The following is a 22,947-nucleotide window of genomic DNA, read 5'->3' on the forward strand; positions in this document are numbered from 1 at the left end:
ACTAGTTTCTCGCTTCTAAATGTAAATAATTTACGGAGAGATAATTTACGGTAATAAATCTGACTAAAACTTGGTGTTTAATCACCAAATAATACGAATAAATATACCATCTACGAAGGAAAAGTATTATTACGCGATTTAAGAATCTCGTACATACATTGTTTATCTCATAAAATAACGATGGAGATTTCACAATGAACGGATATGAATAGAAAATAAATCCGTCCATGATTAAATCAGGACGACGATAAGGATCGACAAATTGTTCGATAAAAATTAACCACGTAGAGACGAGACGCGAAAGAAAGCGATTAACTCGTGTGCCTGATGTTGACAAGGAGAGAAAAAAAAAAAAAAAAAAACACGATGTGCGTGGAAATCCAACTATTCATGGTAACCAATCACGTGATCGTCGATCGACATTGACGTTTCGTGTTTACGATGGAAAAAACTCGATGAAATCCCACCGTTTAAAAAGGAAACGCAATCGAGATGCTAATAATATGATGGTATCGATCCGTGATAGTAGTCGCCGATTCTAGTCCTCCTCCACCTATCTATAGGTAGAGGAAAATCTCGGCTCTGTTTGCCCACCATGGATCCCATGTATTTGCGTTCTAACCAGCGTTCTTCTCTCGCATATGATTCAGGAACGTGATTTACGAAACTCGTTCGGTATCTACTGCCGTTTTACAAATTCCAAATGTCAATGTTTATTATTTCTCGGGTGGGTACTTACACAGCTGTTCCAAGTTCACTCCACCGTTGCTTTCTTTAAAATAAACTGTTCTCAACTGTATTTACACAATTACAAATCTCGACGATAAACTTGAAACTGGATCCGACGATATTACTTTGGAATACTAGTAAGTGGAATACTAGTAAGAAGGGTGTTTTGTCGCGTAACGAACGAAAAAATACGAGGTAAAAATATATCTATGAAATTGATTCTAATTCTCGTTGACGTATACGATCAACTAGTCGACCAGGGAAACGCAAAACTCTTTGCAAATCGTTTTTCGATCGACTCGTTCGCTCGTGATTGTTCATTTTCGACGAAATAAAAAAAAAAAGAAAAAAAAAAAACAAATTCGGCTAAGCGACCTAGAAAAATTTCACTTACAAACTTTTAAAAATCAAAAAACACGCGAACTCGTACAATTGTTAAATATCGTATATATATATATAGAGAGAGAGAGAGACACAGTTACAATACAAATATATAAAACGAATGAAGTTTGAAAATAGAATTTTATTAGCTACAGTAGCAAAATACCTATTCACTTAAATATTTGGTTTCACACAATTACCAGGCTAAGTTCGTTTATATTAATATACAATATGTAAAGTGTGCCATATCGGATATGGGCAGTGTCCGTAATAGTACGAAGTGATCTTGACTTTTCATACAAGATTTACGAGATATATATATAAATATACATGTAATATTTATAATAATTTTTCATATATATATATTATTATTTTACATGCTAGAGAAATAGTACACTAGACACTTGTTTGAATAAAATTATGAAAATAAAACTTATGGCGTACACGAATTCGTCGTAATAGAAGAAAGCGGTTGACGGCAGATTAAAAAAGGCGGGGCAGTGAATACGAGTATCAAACGAGATTCTCAACGAGAAGAACGAATAAGAAAAGCTGTAGTATCGCGACAAGAGCAAAAAATATAAAAGAACTAACGGAAAGAGATATTAAAAAAGAAAAAAAAAAAAAGGAAAAGAGAGGAAAAGAAAAAGGTGGCAGCATTAAAATAAGGACAAGATATTTGCGGCGGAATTTAAAAGGGGGAGGGGGGAAATACGAGGGAGAGAAAAAAAAATTCTCCGATTTCTCTTCATCTCGAAATTTTCACCGCGAGATCGTCTATTCGTGGGCTATCCTTTCCTTCCAAACTCGATTCCTTCCTACGATGTTGGCGCGATACGGATGATTGTCGCCGTTTTAAAAGAAACAAGGAAGAAAAAAAAAAAGGAAAAGAGGGCAGTGAAAAGAAAAATGGAAAAAAAACCCGGGGAAAAAAGAAAAGAGAGCGAGAATAGACACGCGGGTTTACATGAATTTACGTGTTCTTTATACACACTTGGCAGCGACTTATTTTGGATCTGAGATTGCCTGCTTTCAAGGTCTGTTGCTCAGGCGCTTGGAACTGTTGTCTATCCTCGATAGTGGCCATCCAGAAACTGATCTCGTTCATGTAATAATGGCACTGTCCTTTATTACCATTGCACTCGATGAACGGCGTTGCACGGAAATCTTCCAGACAGGACCCGGAACTGGACAAGGATTGTCCTCCTCCCTGGGCACCAGCACCCGTGTGCTGCAAAAAACCATCCAACGTTTCTTTCCATGCTCGCTTCACTTTCTTCATCGGGACGGGATGAAAATTTTTAGGAAAAAATAATATTCGTACCATGAGAAAACTATATCCGATCCAAAGACCGGTCCATCCTTGTGGACAATCTGGAATATTCAACGATTGACTGTGTACGGCCAACACATTTGCCGGAACCTCGCACACCACGCATCTATAAAAGGAAGATGAAAATGTAATCGATCTTCGATACTTTTGTCCGAATTCATCGGTACAGAATGATTGATAATTGATCGACTCGGAGAATGATCATGATTTATCAAATTTATATAATATAATATTTATCCATTTCGGCATGTGTTTATAACGATTGTTATCCTCTCGAGCGGCGGATTAAATTATTAACAACAAGTATACGTTAAATGAACAATTTCGTTTTCAACGTTATCCTCGTTTCCTATTTTCATGGAAATACGTTTGTAAACTTTACAACAAAATACGAAACGTTGCCGTGCATTCGTTGAAATTGCATCTTGAATTTGCACGTTAGAATAAAATTTCGTTTTGAAATTTATAGTTTGGCGTAACAATTATTTCGAATCGAATCGAACGATCATAAGTTAATTTATAATAACGCGTAACACAGTCGGTAAGATAAATTAATATGGAATAATAGTTGAAACACGTGGCGTGAACACAGTTGTTCGATTATCCTATAATATTATTAAAATAATTAGAAAAAGATTTTTTTCTAACGTAAAACATACCTGGATATGTATTGCTCTATCTCCGATTCCTGGACAGGCATCATGGGAATTGGACTAGTGGTGGATAACCAATAAGAACGATCGCCCCGATTACCGTAGTGGCAAACGTTGTTTATATCGCAAAAGAGGAACGGCATCGTCGAGAACTTTCGTACGCACGAACCGGCATAACCTGTTTCACGATTATATAGATCAGACAGATTGGATAAGAGCGAAGAGAGGAGGAGGAGGAGGAGGAGGAGGAAACTCGTGGCGCGTGCAAGGATCGGAATATTACAAAAGGCGTGACGATTTTAAAACCGGATCGTAAGGTGGAAAACTTAGGATCTAGATATCTACCGCGATAAAATTTTGCACTTGCCTAAATCTTGCGAGTGCGCCCTTTCATCGCCATCCGTGAACAACAAACTGTAACCTTCCCAAAGTTTGATGTGTCCTGCGTCGCAAACAGGCACCAATTGACTTTGACTGTGCTTCACCAACAAGATACCGGTAAGATAATCGGATGCAGGCTCGCACGGTAGTCCCGGTTCTCCCGCTATACCCGGAACACCGACCGGCCCTTGGAGACCTGGCAAACCAGGCGCGCCGACGGGTCCCGGTAGACCTGGCAAACCGACCGGCCCTGGCTGTCCTTGAAGCCCTATCGCGCCTTTCACTCCGTTCGATCCTGGGAATCCTGGCGGACCTGGAACTCCTTTCTCTCCCGGTGGTCCTGGCGGGCCAACAGGTCCTGCGCAAAATGGATGCAAACAGATAGAAAATCCCGATTTATCGAGATGATCGATCGATTATATACGCGAGGTGGTGCGTACCAGGGAAACCGCGATCTCCTTTCGGTCCCATCGGTGGCTCGATGCAGTCGTCACCCTTGTCGCCTTTCTGACCCGCGTACCCGATCGTACCCATTAATCCTATCGGACCTGGATAACCTCTGTCACCTTTCTCTCCAACCGGGCCGGGTAGCCCGCTCACACCGTCCCAACCTCTATCGCCTTTTTCACCGGGAATTCCATCTATTCCGCTCGGTCCTATATCAAACTCGTATTATTACGATTTTCAGCAATTTGTACTCCAACGATATTCTATTATTCTATATATTATATTATTACGCGCGATCGATTCGCGTTTGTTTTAATCGCTATAGGAAATTTTTCTCTATTTACCAGGGAATCCAGGTTCTCCCTTCTGACCTATGGGGCCGGGTGGCCCTCGTAAGCCAGCGTCTCCTTTTTCGCCTCTCTCACCCGGTAAACCGGGGAATCCTTTGTCTCCTGGTTGGCCATCGCGACCCGGAAAACCAGGAGGACCCATAAGGCCCATATCGCCTTTTTCACCCTGTAACCCGACGGGACCGGGCGGCCCTCGTTCTCCCTTGTGTCCCGGTAAACCGGGCAATCCTTGTTCCCCTTTCTCCCCCGGTCGTCCCGGTATTCCTTCTCGTCCGTGCTTTCCAGGCATACCCGGCAAACCTTTCTCGCCCTTGATCGTCGACCCAGGCACTCCCGTAGGTCCGCGTGGACCTTCGTCTCCTGAAACGATACGCGCGATTAAATTGTTTAAACGAGAAGAAGGAAAGACGGAAGGATTGGAAATTGGATAGAGGGTGTCACCTTTAGCTCCGGGAAGACCGGGTGGACCTGGATTCCCAACTGGACCCGGCGCGCCGCTATCCCCTTTCTCACCGTCGTAACCGCTCAGACCTTCCAACCCGCGATCTCCCTTTTCTCCGGGTACACCTCGTAATCCAGGAATGCCAGGTTCACCTTTTTCACCTTTGATCGAAATCGTCGGCCCGGGCGGTCCACGATCGCCTTTCTCGCCGATCGCTCCAGGAATACCAGGAAGTCCAACGGCGCCTTAACGCGTCACACGTGTCATTGTGTATATATATATATATATATATACGTAACGTTCGCCTAGAAATTCGGTCTTCTTTTTCTTACTCTACTCGTTTTCGACTAGTTACCTGGAATACCGCGATCCCCTTTGGCTCCGGGGATTCCAGGATGTCCCGGTGCCCCCATTTCACCTTCCAAACCGGGCAATCCAGGAGCTCCTGGTGGACCGATGTCGCCTTGTTCGCCTGGAAATCCGTTAATTCCGGGCAATCCAGGCTCGCCGGGAGCCCCGATCGGTCCCTGAAAATCGAACGTATCGATCCATCCACGTTTCGGAACTCGAGACGGGGAAAATGAATCTATCTAGCGAAGCATACCATGTCTCCTTTAAAACCGGGGAAACCTCTCACACCTGCGTCACCTTTCAACCCTTGGAATCCCGGTAAACCGTCACGACCCGGGGGCCCGGGTTCTCCCTTGGGACCAGGCAAACCGTCCCGACCTATACCGGGCAATCCAGGCTCTCCTTTCGCTCCATCTATGCCACTTCTACCAGGGATACCGGAAGGACCACGGATACCTGGCATTCCTGGCTCACCCTTCTGCCCTTTCTCGGACACTTGACCCGGTTCACCTTTACGACCCTGATGGAGAGGATAAAAATAATTAGTAATTTTTATTCGGGAACGATACGAATCGTGAACGAACGACAGCTTACCGGTAATCCCGGTGGACCCCGATCACCTTTGAATCCTTCGTATCCTATAATGCCGGGAAGACCCGGAGCGCCAGGAGGACCCAAGTCCCCTTTGAGTCCCGGTGGTCCAGGACGACCGGGTTTCCCTTCGATCCCAGGCAATCCGGGGAAGCCAGCCGACCCTTTCTCGCCACGCTCTCCTTTCATACCGGGCGCACCTTCCAGACCGGGTCTACCTGTGGCGCCTGGCAATCCTCGTCTTCCCGGATAACCTTTCGATCCGTCCACACCCGGTTCACCTCGGTCGCCTTTCACGCCTGGAAATCCCGGAAGACCCGCCCGTCCACCTGCTCCCGGCAATCCCGGTTCACCTGAACATCCGCGTGGACGAGAAACATTTTTACATTTTCGAGAAGGGAAACGTTTCGAACGAACGAATGGAATCGAACGATTCGTACCTTTGTTTCCGTCTTTGCCGGGTAATCCAGCGATACCAGGCGGGCCCGGGGGCCCGACCAGTCCGGTGTCACCTTTCTCGCCGGGCGTGCCGGGCAATCCGCTTATTCCCGGCTCGCCCGTGTCGCCCTTGTCCCCTGCGAATCCTGGCAAACCTTGCAAACCGATAGGACCGTCTTTTCCCGGTGGCCCCGGAAGACCTTTCTCTCCCTTGTCGCCCGGCGGACCCGGCAATCCGGGGCTACCCTTCACCGATATCCCAGGCTCGCCCTTCTCCCCTTTCTGCGCCGGAGCGCCCGGAAATCCTCTCGGCCCTTCGCGGCCAGGTTCTCCGGGGAAACCCATCGGCCCTGTGTTACCTTTGTCGCCACGCGGACCCGGCAATCCTCTCGGCCCTACCGGTCCAGGTGGACCGATTTGTCCCGGGGGACCAGGCGGACCCTAGACACACCGTAACGTGACGTTCGTGTATTCCCTACGCATTCTTGGAAAAGAAAGGACGAGGATCCCGGAATCGATCGGGATTATAACTCACCGCGAATCCTTGTAAACCTTTGTCGCCGCTCAACCCATCCCTCCCCGGTGGGCCTGGCTCTCCTTTCTCACCAGGGGCACCTCTGTCTCCCTTGCTGTTGATTAAATCGAGCGGTGGACACTGACCTATTTTTATGTTACAAGAGAAAAAAATAGTACAAGTAACGTAATAATAATCGAACGAATCTCGGATAGAAGAATATATCGCGTTATTGGATAATTTGGATATTCACCGGGTTCTCCTTTTTGTCCGTACGAACCAGGTTCACCTTTCAAACCTATTTGACCCGAGCGGCCCGGTTCTCCAGGCTCTCCTTTCACGCTCAGACCACGGTCTCCTTTTCGACCTGGGATACCTGGCCTTCCGGGAACGCCATCTTGGCCGGGAAATCCTCTGTCACCCTGTCGTGGCAACGCAACAAACGCAACGCGAAGTTAAAAACGTGGGGAGTTAAAGGAACGAGGAGGAAAAAAAGAAGGGAGCAGCGTATACTATACTACTTACAGCGGTACCCTTCGGACCCGGGAAGCCAGCAAATCCGATCGCACCCTTCTCCCCGATTGGGCCTTGAGGACCCGGTGGACCAGGCCTTCCCACCTCACCCCTTATACCTTTGTCGCCCTTCTCCGTTTTGATCATACTCGACGTAATCACCGCCGGCGTTCCAGGTTCTCCTTGCGGACCAGCCGCGCCAGGAATACCATCTTTCCCCTTTTCGAATCGTGGCAGAAAACGCAAGCGCGATTAATTAACTAGAAACGAAACCACGAAAATACGATGTGCAACGCGAGAGTTTTACCGGTAATCCTGGTGGGCCGATCGGCCCTGGTAATCCATCGGCACCGGGTTCCCCTGGGAATCCGCGTTCCCCGGGTGGACCTCTGGGTCCGGGAAGTCCAGGCGTGCCGTCTAGACCGCGATCGCCTTTGGGTCCTGGGAACACCGGAGGAGGGGGTAGACAAAAGCCCGCGTCTCCTTTTTCACCGGGCGCCCCCGAGAATCCCGGGGTCCCGTCTTTCCCCGGAGTTCCTCGTTCACCCGGAAGGCCGGCTTCGCCCGGTGGCCCTGGAATACCATCCACGTCGCCCGGTACTCCTCGTGGTCCCGCGTAACCGCGTTCCCCCTTCTGCCCTTTCTCTCCGTCGAAGCCGGGCGCTCCGTCCATCCCTTTAGGCCCCTGTTCGCATCCGACGCATTTTTCCAACGTGAGAGTCGGTTTTTCTTTTTCTCGATCCTCGATTCACTCACCACGAGCGAGGCGCCTTTCTCTCCCGGCAATCCCCGTGAGCCTGGCAGTCCTGGAGGGCCGTCGAATCCCCGTGGGCCCGTCGGCCCCGGGAATCCCGTGATCCCGGGTTCTCCCTTGGCACCTTTCTCGCCCGGCAAACCCTCCGGCCCGGGAATACCTTGCGAGCCGGGCCCTCCCGCCGGCCCTATGGGACCTCTAGGACCTGGATCGCCTGGATATCCATCGGCGCCACGAGGCCCGGTAGGTCCCGGGAAACCTCGGGGCCCTTTCGGCCCCGGTGGACCCGGCGTACCTTTCCCGCCCTGTAATTCGTCGTAATTCGTGAATAATCAACGCAACATTTCTCGAAAGAAATTCTCTCCTACTTTTAGTACCGGTAGTATAGTATCCGTACTTTCGCGATGAACAAGAAAAATAAATACGCACCCCAGGCGGACCAGGAGGTCCTCGCAAACCTGGAACACCCATCGACCCGTCTCGTCCTGGTTCACCTTTCTGCCCAGGACGGCCGGGAAGACCGTCCAATCCGTCGTAACCTCGATCACCTTTGCGCCCGGGCGGACCCGGAGGACCCGAGAAACCATCCCTACCCTGGTAAAATGAAAATTTCACGTTATACAGGGGATCGTGTCTACCCTATCTTCATTCGTCTTTTTAATTCGTCTTCAAAAAATTCGAAAAACGAATTCGAAATAAAAACTTACGCGAATACCTGGCGCCCCTGGAAGACCTTTCTCCCCTTTCATACCCGGGCTACCGGAAATACCTTGATCCCCGATTGGCCCCGGCTCTCCTTTGAAACCATCCGGACCCATTTCCCCCTATCGCGACGAGAGATGATAAATATATGAATAAATCGAAAAAAACAATGGGCAACGAGAGAAATGGAATCGGGACGCGGTTAAACGCGTAATAAATACCTTGTCTCCTTTCTCGCCACGATCCCCTTTCGGAGCTATTATCTCTTCCGTCATTCCATGGAACGGTTCCAGAGGGCCGGGCGTTCCAGGTGGTCCTATCTCTCCCTTCTGACCTTTGTCACCTTTCGGACCCTCGAACGCGAGGCCCATGTTTCCCTTCTCTCCCTTTTGCCCTTGCAATCCTAGTGGACCCTGAACAACAATAATTTATTCCGTTTACAACATGGATTCGACGATTCGACGCCACGACGACGACGACGACGACGACGATGATCGTTTTGCTTACAGGTGGACCACGTTCCCCCTTAGGTCCTGGAAATCCGTGCTCTCCTTGCGGCCCCGGTGGACCTGGGGGCCCTCTTACTCCGTCGATACCTGGTTCCCCCTTTTGACCTACGGGGAATCTACCGGCGAAACCTGGTTGACCCTTTTGCCCTTTCAATCCAGGAGGACCTCGAAAACCGCGAGGACCAACTTCTCCGGGATAACCACGCGCACCAGGCTCACCCTGAATCACGATCAATCAAGATCGTACGTTTAAGGTGTACGTAACGTGTATATACAGGACAAAGGATAAAAGAAGAATGAAGTCAGGGATAAAACGTACGTCTGTTCCGTTGCAACCGTCACGACCCGGAATACCTGGAGCTCCGGGAGGACCTTGAACCCCGGGTACACCAGCGATACCAGTGAATCCAGGTATACCCATTTTACCCTATAATAGAAATAAAGAAAATAAAGAGATTAAGAAAAAGCAGAGAAAATACACGGTGCAAAGGAAAATACACACACACACACACACACACACATATATATATGAATATAATTTGAAAAATTTGAAAAACTCTACGTACTCTATCACCTTTCGTTCCACGTGGTCCTTGAGGACCAGGTTCACCTTTGTCTCCTTTTGGCCCCAACAGACCTTCCGCTCCCGGAAATCCTCTCTGTCCTTTCGGTCCCTGTGGTCCTAATATACCCGGTGGCCCCTGTGCGTGAATAAATAAACGAGGATAGATCTATCGATCTATCGAGTACGGATGGATACGCGATCTATGGTATTCGAGTCGATGGTCGATCACTCACTCTGGAGCCTTTCTCCGCGAAACATTTGGGCACGCAGCAAGCCGATCCGGTGCAATTCCGAGGTGGGATCTGTCCAGGAACCGGTACAACCGTGTAACTACTCGGATAAGTGTCCGAATCCCCAGCCGCACCGTATCCTCCTCCTCCTCCTCCTCCTCCACGTTGCGAGTATCCACGCTGCTCGTAAGGATCTACGCGTCCGTAATCGTCCCTCGATCCATAAGTTTCTCGGTATCCATTCCCGTAAGAACCTCTGCTCCCCTCCCCATCCCTTCCGTAAGAGTCCTCGTAACCTCTAGGCCTTCCGTAAGTATCGCCAGATTCCTGATTGTAAGGATCCGAAGGGATTTGTTCTCGGCCTTGATTGTAGGATCCTTGATCGAAGCCGGCTGAGAGTAAGAGATTATTCTTCTGGTTAGACGGACTACGATTACGAGAGGGAACGAGAGAATGGAGAGAATGGATCGGAATGAATTTGAAACCGTCCGGTGCGAAATAAAATGGGAGAACGATGAGGGTGATCGAGCGATCGATGCGATTTTGATGTTGGAGTTGTTGCCAATGTTCTCGAGGAAATCGACAAAGTTTGAGCAAGTTTATCGAAATTTCGAAAATTCTTCTAAAAAACCGGGGATAAATTAATTAACGCGTGGGTGAAAGTGCCGCGAATGTTTTACGAAAGTAAATTTCGTTTCGAAGATTTGGACGACGTGACGTTTTGTAATAAATTTGTACACGCGATTGATATTATCGATTAATAACAGAAATTTACCATTATACGATAAAGTTTTAAGGAGTTTTAAAGATGAACGGTCTCGTTAATTATCCAAAGCGAAGTATCTAATTTTGAAATTAGATTATTTTTAAAGGAAATAAATCTAAACATTTTTTGAATGATATTATTAAATTTTATAACTAAGAAGAGATGTAAAAAAAAGAAAAAAAGAAAAAGGATCGAGAATATCAAACAAATTGTTCGTATTTATACACGAACATTCTTCATTTCTCTTAATAATATCTTGTTTCTCGGAATTATAATATTACCATAATTGGTATGATATCCTCCCCCGGAATCGTCGGTTCTTTGACCGTAATCGTATCGATCATCGTCGGTTGGACCTTGATTATTTAAGTACCGCCTGTCCGTCTCTTCCGAACCTAAGAATCAGGATGCGAAATAAATTAATGAAACGTTATATCGAGATCCAAACGTCGAATAAGAAAGAAGAGAATAAGAGAATAAAGAGGGAGGGGGGGGGGGGAGAAAAAAAAATTAAATGAGAGAATTCAACGAGAAAAATGAATATAATATCAAATGTCAAACGGGAAATTGATTAAATAATTTTTGTAGATATTAGATTATGGAAGAAAAAAATTCCTAAAACCTTTTTTTGCAAAGATAATCTTTTTCATTTGGACGATGTATAATGTATGTAAAAACGATGTATGAATGTAAAAGAAAAAAAAAAAAATTCAAATATATCCGTAAAAATATGATGCAATTAAAGTTGTTCTTTCCATTCTATATAAAGGAGAAAAATCGAGAAAAGATAAATTCTGCGGTTTACCTTCGTTATTCGTAACAAAAGTTTTCCATCGTGGTGAAATATTATAATCGTCATCGGTATTGTTTGGTTTTCCGATATCACCCCGTCCGAGAGGAACAACAGGCGGAGGATTGTACGACCATGACGTATGATTATATTGCTGGAAGAAAAATGTATAATAATGCAGAAAGCAGAAATTAAGAGGAAAAAAATTGGATTTATATAATTTTTTTTTCTATCCATCTTTTTCCACGGTAATATTGCAAGATAAATCGGTAAAGATTTCGCGATATATTTTTAGTGGAGACGATGCGCTACGTGTTCGATAATCGATATGGAAGTACATACGCGATGAATGTATCGACTGAGATCCAAAGATCTGACAGACCTCGAACGATCTATAAACTACTTTACCGACTACAGCATATCGATGATCGATACAATCCATTGAAAAATATTTTGCTCGTCGTTATATAATTAGCCTAAAAGATAATTAAGAATAATTCGATAAACGATAAGAAGAAGGAATAAAACAATCAGAATAACAGGAACAGATAAAGTAAAATAAATTATAATTAAAACGATATTTGTATCGTTATTAATAATAAAAATCGATATCGACTCGTGGATAATATAAATTTATCGCGATAAATTATTACTTTTTACAAATTTTGTATAAAAATATCGAGAAAAACATATGTGTGTGTGTACTATATATATATATATATATATATATATATATATATATATATATATATATATATATATATATATATATATAGTTGAAAAAAAAGAAAAAATGTCGATGTAACGTGACTCGACGATTAAAAATAAAAGCTACATTAAACTAACCACACTGTAATGCTAAAACGTATAGCTAAGCATATGTATCAAATATAAAGATTAAACGTATTTTCAAAGCATCTTCTTACGTCTTAATACTTCTAAGATAACGGTCGATAAGTTATTACATACTTACGTTTCTTCATATGGCAGAGCACGTTTCATTTTTAACCCGTGAAATTTTTATCGTATATCTTTTTTTATTCTTTATAAAATTTACTCGCAATACGAAAAAAAAAAAAAAAAACTCGATATCAATGGTCGAACGAATATTCGTTCGATTCGCCAACGAATATTCAACTTTACTTTAGTTTGAAACATCAAACTAACGATTCTTCGAAAAATCGCGTCAAATATATTTACTGTACAAACGTGCGCGAGACGTAGACGAGGATTGCGGAAGATTCAGAAAAGGATCGTTCAACGAAGACGAATGGAGATACTTTTTTTCGAAAGGGAGGATCAATCGCGATCCGTTTACAATAGTCCGAATAGCGATCGTGATATAGAAATTAGCTCGGTCCAGCGGATGCGTCATCGCGTTCGCGGAAAGTCATTGTCTTGCCCTCATTTTCACGTTTTATCCTTTTTAAGTTTCGGGATGGAACGCGCTGACAGGAAGCGCGGAGAGATAGCGTTCGCTCGTTATCGTTTCGAAATGACGCGCCGTACGCTCTGCTCCCCCCCTTTCATTCCCTTTCTGGCCAAACGCTTATTAACGTTTCCCTCGAAAAAGATGAATGAAAGTGTGGGTATTATCGAAACGGAAGATACTCGTCGTGTCGAGAGAGAGACGAGGACGTCTTGGGAAAGTTCGAGAAAGGAAACGGGGAGAAAATATAGATATAGATTACGATTTTTCTTTTTCCATGTTTGAATCGTTGGCTCGTTGAATCGCCTTTTTCAAATCTTCGTTCGAGAATAATAACACGGGTTAGCCACGTTACGATTTAGCCATTGATAATACGGATAATTCGCAATGGCCTCGCGACCAGTTAAACGCGAAACAGATTTGACTGACATCATTGCTGAAAATACGTCGGGGGATTATTACGCTTCTTTTTCATTTCGCGTGCCGCGTTGAAGGAAAATTAAAATTTCCTTACGTAAACGTACGTATCGTGGACGAACGAGGCGAGGAAGAAAATTTAATTTCGGAAATAGAGTTTTCTTTTTCAACAGCGATAGTTTCGTAAACGGAACCGTGAAAATTGGCATTGAAACAACAAGTACGCTATGAATACGAAATTGACATAATTATCATACGATAATGTACTTATTTCCAAACAATGAATCACGTAGATATTACGTAGCTACATTAGCGTTAAATTATTCCATTTCGCTTTAATCTACGGCCGATGGAAGAAAAAAAGAAAAAGAAGAAAAGAAAGAAGAAGAGAAATTATTTTTAACCGTATCACCGTGCTCGCCCCCTCGTCCAATTTACCCTGATCGCGATCTAAAATTAATCGACGCGTTCATCGAATCTGAAAATTGTTTCGAAGCACCGTAAAGCATAATTGGCCGAACCGAGTGATGCGCGTCCATTATCCCCGATCCGGAAAACTCGTGCATTTCTTCACACGTTGCGCAACACATCTCGCTCGACGAAGCCAGCCCAATTTTCTTATTCCAGATACGCGGGGGACTATCTTTCTCGCGACGGTTCAACAATCGTCCCTTTTATCGCGTTTCTTGGCTGCCTTCGCGAATCCGCGATTACGTAACCGCAACGAGGATCGCAACGCGACACACCACGCGTTCTTTTCACCTCTTTCGATGTTTTCGCGGCGCGACGATCGCACGCGAATCGCTCTCAACGAAGCGTGGGAGCGTCGGCCGAGCAACAATTTTTACAACGCGAAACGTATTCGCACGTAAGACGGCGAGAGAATCGAGCGATTTATTTCGTCTCGTTCCCTTTTAGATAGAGATAACGGGTTCCGCCCGTGTGACGGTATCTCCGTCGTCTTGCAATTTTTCTAGCCGACTCGTTTCACTCGTTCCCGTCGTTATTCAAATAATGACCACCTATCATCGTATCATAGATACGATAGCATCTCTTCCCTCCACCAATACCGAGAGTCGGATATTCGAGCTATCTTCTTCTGAGAAACGAGGAAAAGAAAGTAAGTTTAAATTTCGTTGAAAATTCAATCGCGAGCAATCTAAACGCGATATCTTCCTTCATCGCTAATTACTTCTCTTCCATCCGTGAAACGAGATCGTAACAATTGTTATCCGCGACGCGATTAAATTTTGAGCAAGACACTCTCGAGAGTAAGTTCAACACGCGATCGTCATTAATCCCGAGATCCCCGTAAACCCGTTTCCCCGACTAAACACTTTCGCTGCGACGCGTTCCCGAAACCATTTTTCACGTTTCACGCGTCACCGAGCTTCGTACGAGCTCGAGACTCGAAAAATTAAAACGAACCGTGGAGATAACGGGCAACGGGCAAACATTTTTGTCACGGTATATCGCACGTGGATAATCGTATCCGCGGAACGACGATCGATTCGCCACGTCGATGTACGTACGAGGAGAAAAGAAAGGAAGAAGGAGAAAAAATTAATCGACCATCAAAATAAACGTATCGTTATCGAATCGAGTCTCGAGATATCGAGAGAGAGAGAAGAAAAGAAAGCGGCGCTAACTTAGACGGATGGAAAATTTGTTTAAATCGTGTCGAAGAATGGGAGGAAAAGATTGATATTTGGGACAATATGATGAGGATCGAGGCAACGTGGTCGATTGCCAACTATTTTCAATAGTGACTAAGGTTGGTTCGCGTGCGTGTACGCGTACGTATGACGCGGTTAATAAAATTACACATAGGCCGCGGTTATACACGACGCCTCGTAGGCGGACTAGTCGCTAACAGACGACTGCCCTATTTCGAATTTAACACCTTTCCATCGTCGGTGGACGACAAATCTGGTAAAACGTGGTTATCGCATCCGCGACCGATGTTCGCGTTATCGACTCGATGCGTGCCGCACGAAAATAAGCTCACGAAACAGTCGAAAAATAAAAACTCGACTCGTTCGAATTCCTCCTCATTCAATTCGATGGAGTGGGAAAAATTGGAAAAAAAATTTTTTCTTTCCGATATATATGTATCTCGAAATCCTGCCAAGTCTCGAACTTTTCTCCACCGGAGAAGAATTTCGTCGAACGGATAAGATAAACACCGTTATTCCTCCAATGTCGTTAAAAAATGGATCGAAACGTTGCAAGTGTTATCGAAGGATTAGGTACGCAACCTAATCCTATTATGCCATTTATGCCAATCTATGCCAATGTTAGAACGAAAGATGGCTCGAGCTTGTGCTAATAATTAAATTACCGTTTGATCGCTTGGTGCGCAAACAACGAGTAAACAAATTGAAAAATCGTGTCTGTCTTATCGAGAGGAGGAACGCGATGTGTACGGATTTTCGATTTTCTCGATTTTTTTGAAAAACAAAATTGGACGATCGACGAGCGGAAAGGAATCGCGCGTTCGAAAATCGAAGGATTCTCGGTCGCCGAGATGCGATCTTCGCGACCCTCGATCGATCCTCGATGAAGCGCGGGCGAAACAGGGCGGTGGCGGAGGAGAGGCGGAATCGCACGCGCCACGAAACGCGATCTCCTCCTCTCCGCTCGATCGGCTTCCTTATTTCCGCGGCGAACGCGCACGTGCATCGATGAATGAATCGGTGTTGTTGATCGAACGGTACCTACGCGCCGTGTCAAAATGTCCAACGATTCTACGTACCCCACTCGCTATCCCGGCCAGGAACACTGCGGATGCGACGAATCTGAAATAAAATACATTTCTCGTGATTATCTCGGGATCGCGAAGGATTTTCATCGTCGATCGACTTCGACGAGAACATCGAAGTTATCGAACTGAGAGAGGTATAGGACCAGTGAAGAAATTGGAGGGGAGGATCTCGATTTTCACTCAATCTTTTTCATTAATCACCGTCGATCTCGTCGATTTCTACTCGATCGAGAAGAAATTCGAAAATTTTGATTCGCGAATTGCGAGGAAAACTCGACGCGATGGATGTATCACGTCTAAAAAATACAGGAGAGGAAAGAAATTTTGGAAACGGCGCGACATTGGCCGGCGAATCCTCGAAACAGGGAGCAGTAGAGTCTCTCGAATCCCTTGAAATTTCGCATCTTCCGTCGGTAGGACGGATGACGAAGGGATGAAAGTGTCGTTGAAATAGGGCGCGTGCACGTTGAAAAATAAAGGAATACGGGGGAACAGGTAGCTGAGACGACGGGCAAAAAAGTAAGAGACGGAACGGAGAAAAGGGAGGAGAAATTATCGGATCGCGGAGAACGGTTGGAAGAATAATTCCTGTTCCGTGTCACGCGGGATGGAAAAGCGGAGCACGAACGCACGTGTTGTATACCCACCCGCGCAACGACAGGTTGACGAAGCGACGAGTAGCGGAAAGAAAAAGAGAAGAAACGGAGAGGGAAATGGAGAGAAAAAGAAGAAGAAGAAGAAGAAGAAGAAGAAGAAGAAGAATGGCAACTCACCGCAATCCCAACCGGGTCATTTCGAGCTCCCTATTCCTGGACGGGTCTAGGGAGCCGAAGAACACAGGCTAACAACACGAGCACCGCACCGACAGGCAGTCACAAAATATCGCGGGGAAGCCGGGACCGAGTAGACGTGGTGTGTGGACCGTCCCATCCAGGGAGGGCTCTGAATGAACGTCGTCGGGTGGAGGGAAGGAAGGTGGAGGCGGCCGCCGAGCCACGCCAGCTAGAATTCCTCCGCCGAAAGGATCGGGACAGAGAAGAAGAGGCCTCTCTTCTCGGTTCCGCGAGGCCTCGTGTGCCTCTCGCGCTCCGTTCGCGCGCTCTTCCCGCTCTTCTCTCCTCTCTCTCTCTCTCTCTCTCTCTCTCCACCTCCCCCGCTCTCGCGTCCCTCTCCGCACGCACGCACGCCGCACACACACGCATACGCGACTCTCTCTCGCCGGCCACGGCGGAATCGAACTCTCCAGCCAACTGCCTCCGCCAACTGCGGCGGGACCACCGCCAGATACCAACGCCGGGGCGCGACAAGGAAGGAAGGAAGGACAGAAGGAGAAACCGAAACGGGAGAGGAAGGAGGAAGAAGATCGTCGTGTTGCGCCGCCGGGGAGAGGGAATCGAGAGGAGAAGAAGAAGAAGAAGAAGAAGAAGAAGAAGAAGAAGAAGAAGAGGAAGAGGAAGAGGAAGAGGAAGAGGAAAGGAAGACGAAACGAAGCAGGAGGAGGAGGAGGAGGAAGAAGAAGACGAAGAAGAAGAAGAAGAAGAAGAAGAAGGTGGTGGTGTTGTCGTCGAGGTGGAAGAGGAAGGGAGGGAGAGAAAGAGGTGGAGAGGATCGGTGGTGACCGGGTCGAGGCAAGCTCGGTCGCGCGTCGCACGAGGACTGTTGCACGGGCCGAGGCGATGTCGATCGCGGCGTAGACCTCTTCTCCGACTCTCGAGCGAGCCGTGCACGAGAGCAGAGAGCGGAGGGAAGAGGGGGAGCGTTTACCCACCACCGTGACGCTGTCGGTCGGACGCGCAAGGATACAGCTTCGCCGGGAGAGGAGAGGAGAGGATAGGAGAGAGAGAGAGAGAGAAGAGAGAAGAGCAGAACGCGCGCCTCCTCCACCGCCGACTTAGGCCTGTCTGGTTGCGCGAAGCTGCGACCGATCCAGCAGGAGGACGGGCCAAACGGGCCGTCTGTCTGGATCCCTTGGACACCGACACCGCTCGTCGTCGACCATCGTCTCTCGTCGACCACGCAACCGGCCACGAGCGCGCACGCCACGATTTTCCATCCCGAGTCTCTCCGTTCCACGAGGAGAGGCCAAACTCTCTTGTCGTTCGCGACGCTTCGAAACCGGCATCACCACCACCACCACCACCACCATCACCACCACATCTACGAAACCGGAACGACAACGAGCGAGAAGTAGACATCGACAGGAAGTAGAGGAAGAGGAAGAGGAAGAAGAAGAAGAAGAAGAAGAAGAAGAAGAAGAAGAAGAAAAAGAAAAAGAAGAAGAAGAAGAAGGAGGAAGAGGAGGAGGTGAAGGAGGAGGAGGAGGAGGAGGAGGAGGAGGAGGAGGAGAGGAGAAGGAGGTACGATGCGGCGTAGGGCCAACGCAACCCGCGGGTTACGTTCGTTCCCGATTGTCCTGCGAGTCACCTGCGTCCTTGCCCTACTCGTCGTCGCGTGGATACCGGTCACCGAAGCTGTGGTGAGTCCTTGAAAGCATCCCGCTTACCTACACCTTCGTTTCCCCCCCTCGGATCGAAACTCGGATCTCGTTGATCCCGAAACACAGCGGGGCGACGTTTCGTTTTCTCTTTCTTCGCGCGCTTCTTTCTACGCTTCTTTCTAGAGGTCGCTAAGGTGTCTAAAAATCACTCCCGTGAGAGAGAGAGAGAGAGAGAGAGAGAGAGAGAGAGAGAGAGGAGCGGAATTGATTTCGTTCGTTAAAGTGTCGTTTATCCAGTGGCATATTTCAACAAGTACATGTACCTGTACTAGTAAAACCAACAACTTTTGCGTTCCGTTCCTTTCGACCGATTTTCGTAATTCTCGTTATTCGCCGTAATAAACCTTCAAATACCACAACGCGCCCTACGCTACTCGATCATCGATCATCGATCATCGAGCGCGAACGATGAATGAATGAACGAACTTTCGCGCAACCTAGGTATCTCTCGACGAGACGAGATACCGGTTCGTTCGGTTTGCGCGAGAGAGGAAGAAAGAGGGAGGGGGAGGGGTGAGGGGGGGGACGAAGAATGGAAGAGAGAGAGAGAGAGAGAGAGAGAGAGGGAAGAGTAAAGGAAAAGTTAATTTTCGCTAATTTTTTCCGGTATTCCGGAACGAACGAAATAAGGAATCGGAAAGCTTGGCGTTTCCGCGTCGTTATCGCGTCGTATATATCGAATGCGAGAGCATTTCTTCGCGCGGCGCGAGACCCAGAAAGCGAACGCGATCGACCACGATCATCGTACGTAGCGTGGCGTTGCGTTAGCTTACGTTTTATTAACGTAGGTGAGGACAAATTAGACGACGGAGACGACGTAATGTCGGTCTGTAATGTCGGTTTTTTTCTTTTTTTAAGAATGGGTTTTAACAACGGCCACCGACGTTCCACACGCGCGTGGGAACGAGTCGATCCACGAATCGTGATCGATCTCTCGATCAGCGATTCGAACACGCCTCGGTTCGCTATGCGCGAAATTTTCCATTTTCACAATTTCGTCCCGGTTTCGGTTTCTATCTATCGGGAATAATTAAGTAAGAATAACGAGTACGAGATGGAGTGAGTAGTTTTTTTTTTTTATCGATTCGTAAATATTTATCTTATCTTTCAGTCAGTTTTTAGGCGGATAAAGAATCGGTAAGAAAAAAAAGAAAAAAATTCGGAATACGTTAACGAACGGTCTCGTCGAAACGATATATATTTCGATTCCACTCGAAAGAAGTAATTTTAATCGTATCCATCCATCGAGGATCCATGGAGAACGATTTTTTCGATCTAATCGATATACGATATACGTACGGAAAAACTTTCTTCGCATTCTCGTCATTTTTCTCTTCGCCTTTATCTTTATATAACAATCCCGTGTATAATAATAAATATTATTTGGTTTCGGCGTCGGTTAAGCGTATCGTTTGCCCGAAACAAATCGTATTATGTCGAATCTATGAAGAATGGGCGCGTATGCAGGCGCGAATCGCTTCTTCCGATGAGTGGAATTCACGTGTGACTCGTGCGTGATGTCACAAACCGTTAAAAACGTTTATCTTGAGAGCGGAGGTTATGAATAATGTATGCGGGGGTATTTTTGCAATTACACGGAAATTTACGCAACAATGTGATCGTATTGCGTAACCAATCCGCGTTTCGCGTTGTTCCAACATATCGGCGATGGCAACTCGTTGATGGTTTTTCTTTTGATTCTCCCTTTGATTCGTGGAAAAAAGGGTCACATCTTTCTTCTTTCTTTTAGATTGGAAACGCACGGTGAATTTTTCTTAAACGAACTACACACACGCGCACACCTCTTTTATATTTAGTCATCGGGCGTCAGGGCATAGCCCTCTTTTACAGCTCCGTATATAACACGTGTGTAAGTCCAGTTATTAAAAGCACGAGTACGAGTGACGTCAGTACCGGTGCTTACCGATTACCAACCGAATTACGAACGATCAAATTTGGAAATGTTGCAAACTTCCCCTTCTCTTCTCCCCCCCCATTATCCTTCGCTTTTCCTTCGATCGCCAATTATCATTAATAACTCCCTCCCTTTTTATTCTCCTTCATCCCCTCGATCCTTTATCTCAACGATTTTTCGTCGTACCTACCACTACTCCCTCCCGCTCGCTTCTCCCTTCTCTCCAATTCTTCCAATTTCTTCTTCTCGTCTTTAGTTTTTCTATAATTAGCATCGCTTTGTTTTCGTTTGTGTCGATCGCGTCTGTTGTTACGACGCGTCGAGTTGTAAATTTCGTTCACGTACACGATCGCGACACGATTCGAAACGATGCGACGATATTTCAAAAGAGATTTCAAACGATACGGTTGGTGCTCGTTATATAATAAATAAACGGAACGAAAGGAGAAACGCGCGTAATAAGGTAAAGATTTTTATTTTTCGATCGCGAGGCGATTTTCGAAAAATTATTCGAGTACACGAAACGTAGTGTGTATTTAATTTAAAAAAAAATATTAGGAGAAAATAGCGCGATAATAAAAAAAAAAGGAGAGAGAATTGGAAAGGAAAGGAGAATACGGGAGGTACGATAACGATAACGAGTGTAAAAGCGTAGAAAAACGGTAGAAAAACGGTTGGGCTGTGACCGTTTCGGGGTATCGGTCGCATCTTCCTCTATCTCGTTGAAATCACCCGGTAAACAAGCGTGTAGGCGATTTCGACGCCTGAACCGAGTGCACATCCTTTACGAGGCATAAAAGAAGATAAGTGTCAACGTGTAGGGTGGCGGATAGGAATGGAATGAAACGTTGGGTCAAAAGGTTTACGCATTTTTTTGTCGAACCCCGACAATGGTCCGTTATGCTGCCAACTTATTCAGTATCGTGAGAAATAGTTCGGGGAAAGGGAGGGATTCTCTCTCTCTCTCTCTCTCTCTCTCGGCTCTTTCTTCTTTCGAAAATCTCTCTGAATGATCGACGCGACAATGAAAATGTACATAAATCTGTCCCTCGATAGATAGATTTCGACAATCGCGTTTTTTGAAGCATCGTCCCGAAAGAATTGCCGAGATTTTTATTTTCCCAACGAGGGAAAGAAGAAGAAGAAACGAAAGAAGGAAGGAAGGAAGGAGAGGAAAGGAAAGGAAAGGAAAGATTCTTCTTCTCTAATAATTGAACTTGAATACGTTTACAATTACGTATCATATAAATAGCGTAAATTCGCGTAATGGAATAATTGTCGGTATATAATCGACACGATCGATCGGTTATAAATATATCCGTTCGCGTTTGTTCTCGAACAAGGAGCGAAGTAATCGATCGCGCAACAACAACGCCTTCCTTTTCTTCCTTTCTCCTTTCGGAAAGGAATGGGAGGAACGAGGAGATTACTATTATTATTATTATACAGCTTCTCGATTTTCGTTGATCTCTTCTTGATTTTCCGAACGACGAGCGAACAAACAAACAAAGATGCGGCGATCCGAACGACCGTTGCTTATTGCACGCTGCTAACAATAACCGTGCTCATTATTCGTAAAGTATACGAGGAATGAATTGAGATATAGAGGCGGTACTTATTTACATAGGTACATAATACGAGGCTGCGTTACCTTGACTAACCGAGAAAGCTTGCATCCGAGACACGCGATATACAGCTCCGGTTAAATATTCGTTCACGTGGGTCGTTATTACTAAATTATGCGTGAAACGGAGACACTTGGTCATCGCTACCTATAATAACCGAGATATCGGCGAATAATGATACGACGATTACGTAGATAATAGAATGGTCGTATTTCGTGGTTGTCTCGTTATCTCGTTATTCAATTGTCCGATCGGTTATTATTTGCTCGTTATTTGCAACGAGTAATCGTAAAAATAATCGTAACTCGTACGATTATTATTACGATTTTAAGTTGAAAGATTTCGTTTTACGTTGCGTTAATATTTTGTAAATTTGTCCATTTTGATCAAAGTTCTCGCTTCGTCGAAACATTATTCTCCGGTTGTTTCGCGATCACGATTATTATATATATATACGTGTGAGAATGAGATGAGAAAATCGATTTCCTTCGAACGTGCAAACTTTTCCAAAGGGTTTTCAAAGGAGGGAGGGGGAGGGGGGGGAAGAAGAGAGAGAGAGAGAGAGAGAGAGAGAGAGAGAGAGAGAGAGAGAGAGAGAGAATAAAATACACGTGTCGCGTTTTATGAAAATGTTATATTATAAACGAAAAAAAAACGAGAAACGTTTCCTTTGAACGAGCGATATATTACGAAACAATTGACGACTTGGTCCGTGATATCTGGGATTTCTGTTGCTCCGTAGGAAGCAAGTCTGCCCCTGATAACGATAAACTTTTCCTGTTGTTGTCGCGTGGAGACAATCGCCACGCGAGGATGCACTACTCGTTTCGTCTTCCTCGTGGCGTAAAACAACCCTGTATT

General features: G+C 45.8%; 2 protein-coding genes across 3 annotated transcripts in view; one reads left to right on the top strand and one right to left on the bottom strand.

The window, feature by feature from the left end:
* Positions 1 to 1,232: 1,232 nt before the first annotated feature.
* Positions 1,233 to 17,754, bottom strand: Col4a1 (Collagen type IV alpha 1). 2 transcript variants are annotated; one of them, XM_086907030.1, is made up of 27 exons: positions 16,823 to 17,754; positions 16,041 to 16,083; positions 11,455 to 11,593; positions 10,931 to 11,044; positions 9,887 to 10,275; positions 9,655 to 9,789; positions 9,408 to 9,515; positions 9,087 to 9,308; positions 8,801 to 8,992; positions 8,585 to 8,701; positions 8,307 to 8,471; positions 7,880 to 8,182; positions 7,431 to 7,808; positions 7,136 to 7,342; positions 6,864 to 7,032; positions 6,632 to 6,756; positions 6,099 to 6,537; positions 5,662 to 6,011; positions 5,321 to 5,587; positions 5,072 to 5,243; positions 4,716 to 4,961; positions 4,269 to 4,634; positions 3,918 to 4,133; positions 3,464 to 3,835; positions 3,103 to 3,274; positions 2,435 to 2,549; positions 1,233 to 2,341 (listed from the first exon to the last, which is right to left on the bottom strand). In XM_086907030.1, the coding sequence occupies exons 1-27, from the start codon at positions 16,840 to 16,842 to the stop codon at positions 2,084 to 2,086; spliced, it is 5,799 nt and encodes a 1,932-aa protein (XP_086763156.1). In that variant the 5' UTR covers positions 16,843 to 17,754; the 3' UTR covers positions 1,233 to 2,083. The 2 variants fall into 2 exon arrangements, with proteins under 2 accessions (XP_086763156.1, XP_086763155.1); XM_086907029.1 differs by having other exon boundaries at positions 1,233 to 2,549.
* The window catches only part of LOC100871597 (uncharacterized), a 42,357-nt gene continuing 37,099 nt past the window's right edge, over positions 17,690 to 22,947 (top strand). Inside the window, exon 1 of the mRNA XM_086907031.1 lies at positions 17,690 to 18,525. Within this exon, the coding sequence (XP_086763157.1) occupies positions 18,412 to 18,525 (114 nt within the window). The 5' untranslated portion in view covers positions 17,690 to 18,411. The remainder of the gene's footprint in view (positions 18,526 to 22,947) is intronic.

Source organism: Apis florea, unplaced genomic scaffold (genome assembly GCF_048593485.1).
Source record: "Apis florea isolate Af1SG1 unplaced genomic scaffold, ASM4859348v1 contig_24_pilon, whole genome shotgun sequence".
NCBI classification, from domain to species: domain Eukaryota; kingdom Metazoa; phylum Arthropoda; class Insecta; order Hymenoptera; family Apidae; genus Apis; species Apis florea.